At 38.0% G+C, this 6,554-nt stretch overlaps 1 protein-coding gene across 1 annotated transcript; it reads left to right on the top strand.

The window, feature by feature from the left end:
• Nucleotides 1-1,286: 1,286 nt before the first annotated feature.
• LOC117987422 (apolipoprotein D-like) lies at nucleotides 1,287-4,323 on the top strand. Its single transcript, XM_034974431.2, has 4 exons — nucleotides 1,287-1,482; nucleotides 2,008-2,221; nucleotides 3,139-3,234; nucleotides 4,087-4,323. Exons 1-4 carry the CDS (start codon nucleotides 1,372-1,374, stop codon nucleotides 4,299-4,301), a joined length of 636 nt encoding a protein of 211 aa, XP_034830322.1. The 5' UTR covers nucleotides 1,287-1,371; the 3' UTR covers nucleotides 4,302-4,323.
• The last annotated feature ends 2,231 nt before the right edge of the window (nucleotides 4,324-6,554 follow it).

Raw genomic sequence — 6,554 nt, 5'->3', positions numbered from 1 at the left:
ATCCATCTAGTAGTTTGAGCTGTACGTTGATAGATCAGTCAGTCAGTCAGTCACGTTTTCCTTTTATATATTTAGATGATAGTTGGATGGATGGTTGGCAGTTATTTTATCGTTGAATCTCAACTGCCAACTAAATGTGCAGTGTATCTACAAGAATTGAACGCCAACTGCACGCGGACTGCCCAGTCAGATGGCAGTTGCGAAGCAGTTATGTTACCTGTAATAAAACTGCATTCGACTATTGCAATCAGACCTGGTGGCAAGTGATGATGCAGCCTAAGATGGAGCGCGCTTGCCTAGAAGATGCCTATTCACTCTTGTCTTGAAGGTATCCATATTATAATTGGAGGGGAAAACTGATGCTGGAAGGGTGTCCCAAATCTTTGCGGTTTGAATTAGAAATGAGGAGGCAAATCACTTCCAAAGGGCCTTCCAGAGCGAGGTCGCCATTCCTGTACCTTGGGACCCCCCAATCTATCGAATTAGGTGTGTGCTTTGCCCATTGCCACCTCAGCTTCGCAACCCGCTGAGCTATGTCGTTTTACCTCATTAAATTAGTAAATACGGGTCAATCGAACGCATCTAGACCGTACGTGAAGGCTAAATACTGCGCATTGCGGATTCGACCCATTCTCGACTGCAAAAGAAACTTTGTTGAAAACACTTACGGCTGTTAAAATACTTCGCATACCTAGTTAGGTCATCCTAATTAGGTATGCCGGGTTGAGATCGAAAATCAGAAATTGCTATAATCTGCCAAAACAGACAATTATATTTTATTCTATACAGGGTCTAACCAGAACGCTAGCAAAAACTTAGCGTTATTTGTTATACCCAATACCAATAACTATTTGCCTAATTTTGTAGTTTTAGTGATTTAGTATTTTTCAAAACGGCAATGTATAGCGTGCATAGCTCGGGTCAATGCCCCGTCTACGACGCGGCACTGACTCCGAGTGGTCTAGTTATGCAACGTTCGTTGACCTCTGTCAGATGTTTAATTTGCAATAATATCGTAACTTTTACAAAATATTGTAGGACTTTTTATTTATTTTTTCGCGTTCTTTTTTGTGGTATCATCAGTATTATGACCTGTTTTCGTTTTTGCTAGCGATTTGACCACTTGATAAAAAAAACCCAGCAATATCTTCTATAGAATGATGGCGTCCATCCGCGGATGTAAATATCGATTAACTCTTTAAAACCTGTGTAAACTAAGAATTAAAAGATAAGATATAGAGATTGCACCTAAGTAATATTATAAAAGGACGGTTAGTACAGTTTTCACTTTCAGTTTATATCGTGACGTCTAACAGTGATAATAAATAATAATAGATCTTTTTTTTTAATTTAAAATAATAGTCATACAAAATGTATCGATTTGTGATTTTATTGTTTTTGTCGGCAGTGCACGCTCAGCTTGTAATCAATGGAACTTGCGATTTAACAAACATTAACCGTCATACAGTGATCTCACAGAAAGTAAGTTAAAAGTTTTATTTGGACCTTTAGAGAATAGAATAGAATAGAATATGTTTTTATTCAAGTAGACTTTTTACAAGCGCTTTCGAATAGTCGGGTAGTTTTAATTTACCACTGGTTCCCGCAATGTGTTAGAAAATTTTAGTAAGTACTAGATGATGCCCGCGACTTCGTCGGCGTGGATTTAGGTTTTAAAAATCCCATGAGATCTCTTTAATTTTCCGGGATAAAAAGTAGCCTATGTCCTTCCCCGGTATGCAAGATCTCTGTACCGAATTTCGTCAAAATCGGTTGAACGGTTCAACCGTTGGGCCGTGAAAGGCTAGCAGACAGATAGACAGACAGACACACTTTCGCATTTATAATATTAGTATGGATTTGTTGTTATTTTTAACCGACTTCAAAAAAAGGAGGAGGTTCTCAATTCGTCGGAATCTTTTTTTTTTTTAGAAATAAAGATTTATCAGGTATAAAAGAAATATATTATATGGGTACTGATAACGTCATGTTAAAGAATATAATCAGATTGCAGGCACCTGGTACCAAATAGAAAGGATCCCAAATAGCGTGGAAAAGGGTGACTGTTCGTTCAGTACCTTAACTATCGAGATCGACAACAAGACATCATCGTGGTCAGGGAACAGGTATGACTCAGAAGTGGTCAACGCAAAACTTGTGCTAAGGAACGCTACCATCACCAATACTGCTGAACTAGGAGTCTGGAATGTGACTTACCATGGTAAGTTAAAAAAAACCGGGCTAGTGCGAGTCAGACTCCCGTATCGAGGGTCCCGTACTACAGTCGTAATTTCATCGAAAACTTTTAGACGTAAAAAATAAATAAAATCTGATTTAGAATATACAGATAAATCCCTTTCATATGATACACTTGATATTATATATCTTACTTTAAAAGTTATTATTAATTTTTTGTTCACGAATACATTTTAATTTTTTTGTGATGTAACCGGCATTCAATGTCGGCCGTCACTTGCACGGCCGTGCTTTGTCACAAAAAAGCATTCTCTCCTATCCCCCGCCAACATTTTATGATTTCATGCAAAACCTTGTATACACGCTGAAATTTTAGTGGTTGTCTTCCCGCGGCAGAACGATTTGCCCTCAGTAGTACTATGGAAATTTTGAGTTAAACTTAAAAAGTAAAAATGTTTTTGTTTTGAAATAATAATAAAAAATCATCAACTCGAAAGTGTGAAAACAATAGTAACTAACTAGACGTAACGTCACAGAATAATATAATAGAATGTGAATAGTAGGTAGGTAAATCCACTCGAACCGCGCTGCGAATAAAGTGAAAAAGTTTAGAGCAAAATAAGCACTCGCGCGTAGTGATACGGCATAAACTAGCCTGCGAGCACGTGGTATTACTATTGGTTCGAGGTCTCATTCGATTTTTTCGAGTTAGAGTTTTTCTCGATTGTGAATTTGCCATTTTTGACTCTAATATTTTTTTATATTTATAAATCGATTGTAATACCATGACAAAATCATTTCGCTTCGGGAAAACAACCTCAAAATTTCAGCGTGTATATGCGTATTCTTGATGTTGAATTCTCTGTGGGAACGCCAGTGTTTCAGCTTTGAACTACATCACGTAAAGGCTGGTTGTATATTTTAATTCGATTTTTTTTTCAGGTGGCATCTCACAAGAAGTCTTAATTCTGGGGACTGACAACACTGAGTATCTCATGCTGTACAGCTGTCAAAACAATGGCAACACATCAGCTACTAGTAAGTTTTCCAAAATTTTTTTTTTCTTTCACATTTATAATATTAATAGATGATGCCCGCGACTTCGTCCGCGTGGATTTAGGTTTTTTTTAAAATCCCGTGGGAACTCTTTAATTTTCCGGGATAAACAGTAGCCTATATCGTTCCCCGGGATGTAAGCTAACTCTGTACCAAATTTCATCAAAATTTGTTGAACCGTTGGGCCGTGAAAATCTAGAAGACAGACAGACAGACAGACAGAAACACTTTCGCATTTAGGTATAGTATTAGTATGGAAGTATGGTACGCTCCTTACGAGCACGACCAGTGTTTTTTTTTTTTAAAGAATATATTAGCCATGTTTAATGACTAATATTCCCCTTTCCTCTCCAACTAAGCGTAAAGCTTGTGCTAGGAGTAGGTACGACAATAGTGCAAACAAGATTATGGGCAAACCCTCCCGTTGGGAGAGGCCTTTAGCCCAGTAGTGGACTGTTATAGTCAGTGGCGTGCACAGTGTTCGAAGCCAGGGTAGGCATTAGTTAGGTAGGAACCTGTTTACATGCAGGTCATAATGAAAAATATGCATTGAGCTATTACAACTGGGGTAAGCAGTGCATTTATGCCTCTATGACCTGCACGCCACTGGTTATAGTCTATTTTTTATTTTTTTTAAAGAATATTAGCCATGTTAAATGACTAATATTCCCCTTTCCTCTCCAACTAAGCGTCGGGCTTGTGCTAAGAGTAGGTACGACAATAGTGCAACGGGCGGGGTTTGAACCGTCGACCTTTCGGTTTTCAGTCCACTCCTTTACCGGTTGAGCTATTGAGGCTTCAACTAGGCTATTGATTATGAACTGTCATTTACAGTAAGCGCATGGAAGCTGGGACGCAACACGACGTACTCCCAGAACGCCAAGAACGCCACCCAGTTACTGGCAGTCACTGCCCACATCTCCAACACGACCTGGAGAGAAGTGTCACACTCAGAAGCGGCCTGCAAGCTCAAAGGCGGCGCGACGAATCTGCAACTATCGCCTTTACTGTTTCTTCTGCTAGCTTTTGGTTTAGCTAAACAGCTATAATAACTTAATTTTAAAGTAATTAGTATTTAATTAATTATTTTTTGTTTTCACGTTCTACACTACCACCTGACGCCTAATAGCCGGACACCCTCGATCGCCAAGCTTAGGCAGTTGCTTAGTATAAAAGTCGGCCCACGCCCGTTCTGTACCCGTAGTACAAGATTTTACGTCTCACCAAACCAAACCAAATTCGCGAGTCGAAATACTTCCGCGTTACAGTAAACTGGATCTTAAATGCCTTGTTTTAAAGCTCAAGTTTGTCTACACTTCTACAGCCAGCGCTCCAAGCGGAAACATTGCGAAATTAAAATCAGTGGCATTGAATAATATTTGACTTCAATTCAAGGCTCTTTAGGTCCATTTTACTTTGATGTTATTGTTTTTCGACTCTCGAATTCTAGCAACGTTTGGTGAGACGTAAAATCTTATACTACGGGTACAGTACCCTCATTCCGCACATTGTCTTGATTACGTGACTTTTGAGTCCACCAATCACAACAAAGCATTCTCCCCTGTCCTCCACCAACATTTTACGATTTTGTTTTCATGCAAAACCTTGTACAGTATAAGGCCTTTAGAATGACATTTCGGCTTTGTAGAGCGTTGTCTCTGTCACTCATAACTACATGACGTTTTGTGGGTCTCAACGACAGAGACAACGCTCCTTTCTCCTTCTAAAGGTTGATGTACATTACTTTCGGCTGCGATAACACCTCTAGGCTCTAAGTTTTACATACGTATAGGGTTATTTCATTAAATAACACTTACAAAAGTGTTTACATTAGTAAATTTGTCGTAAGTTAATCATGTAAGCTACTTACGTTAGTAAAATTTACAGGTGTAATTGCGGCCAGAGTAAACTTTGTATGATTGTAAACTTGGAATAAAAATGTAATTTAACAACAAACATGTAATATAACAATAGAGGTGTTTTTTATTATCCACATATCGACAAAAAAAAAAGGAAAAAAACACGGCAAAAAAATTAAAAGCTACTGTACATATTTTTCTATTTATTACAATAAACTGTATAAACTAACGACTACTTTATTTATTCAGTACAAAGTCATATGTACTTCCATATTAATATTCACAGCGATAAGGCCGCAAATTGTACCTGTGTTCTTCTTTTATATGTTACTTTTTGTGTCTTTTCTTTTTGGTGTACAATAAAGAATATTTAAAAAAATAAATTATAAATGCCAAAGTGTCTCTGTCCGTCTGTCTGCTAGCTTTTCACGGCCACACACATGGGTATTAGGACATTATCCCGGAAAATCAAAGAGTACCCACGGGATTTTTAAAAACCTAAATCCACGAAGTTGCGGGCATCTTTATGAAAATCTAGAATCTAGATGCTTACGACTTCGTCCGCGTCGACTTCATAATTTCAAACCCCCATTTAACCCATTTAGAGGTGGACTTTCGAAAATTTCTTTCTTAGTGGATACCTACCTACCAGTGGCGTGCACAGGAGTTCAAGTCAGGGTATGCATTTAGGTATGAACTTGTTTTACGGCGGGTTATAATGAAAAAGTAAGCGTTGATTTCTTACAATGAGGGTAAGCAGTGCGTTTATGCTTCTATGAGCTGCACGCCACTGCTACCTACTCTTTACAAAGAACACACCCCATTTGTAGGTCAAAATTCTAGGTCAAAGGGTACCTATACCCTAAACCCTATAGGTTTCTTGACAGACAGACAACGAAGTGATTCTATAGTAAGGGTTCCGTTTTTTCTTTTAATTTACCACCAATCTTTTAATTTTTATTTAACGCCCTAATTTAAAAAAATGTCCATAAACTGAACTACGGTTTTAGGGTTCCGTACCTCAAAAGGAAAAACGGAACCCTTTTAGGATCACTTTGTCGTCTGTCTGTCTGTCAAGAAAACTAGAGGGTACTTCCCGTTGACCTCGAATCATGAAATTTGGCAGGTAGGTAGATCTTATAGCTCACATTTGGGGAAAAATCTGAAAACCGTGAATTTAGGGTTAGATCACACAAAAAAAATTAAATTGTGGTCATGATCTAATAATTAGTATTTTCAATTTTCTAAGTAAGTTTACTATATCAAGTGGGGTATCATATGAAAGGTCTATGCATTCTAAAACATATTTTTATTTATTTTTATGTATTTTTTGAATTATCCTGCAAAATGTCGAAAAAATACGACTGTAGTACGGAACCCTCACTGCGTGAGCCTGACTCGCACTTGGCCGGTTTATTTTAAAGAATATTAGCCAATGATGAC

Source organism: Maniola hyperantus, chromosome 13, assembly GCF_902806685.2.
Source record: "Maniola hyperantus chromosome 13, iAphHyp1.2, whole genome shotgun sequence".
NCBI classification, from domain to species: domain Eukaryota; kingdom Metazoa; phylum Arthropoda; class Insecta; order Lepidoptera; family Nymphalidae; genus Maniola; species Maniola hyperantus.
The sequence above is the reverse complement of the archived record's forward strand: the minus strand, read 5'-3'. Positions and strand labels throughout refer to the sequence as shown.

Coding starts and splice junctions, on each gene's coding strand:
- LOC117987422 (XM_034974431.2), top strand. CDS start 1,372: ATGTATCGATTTGTGATTTTATTGTTTTTGTCGGCAGTGCACGCTCAG. Junction 1,483..2,007: donor ATACAGTGATCTCACAGAAA/GTAAGTTAAAAG, acceptor GAATATAATCAG/ATTGCAGGCACCTGGTACCA. Junction 3,235..4,086: donor TGGCAACACATCAGCTACTA/GTAAGTTTTCCA, acceptor TGTCATTTACAG/TAAGCGCATGGAAGCTGGGA.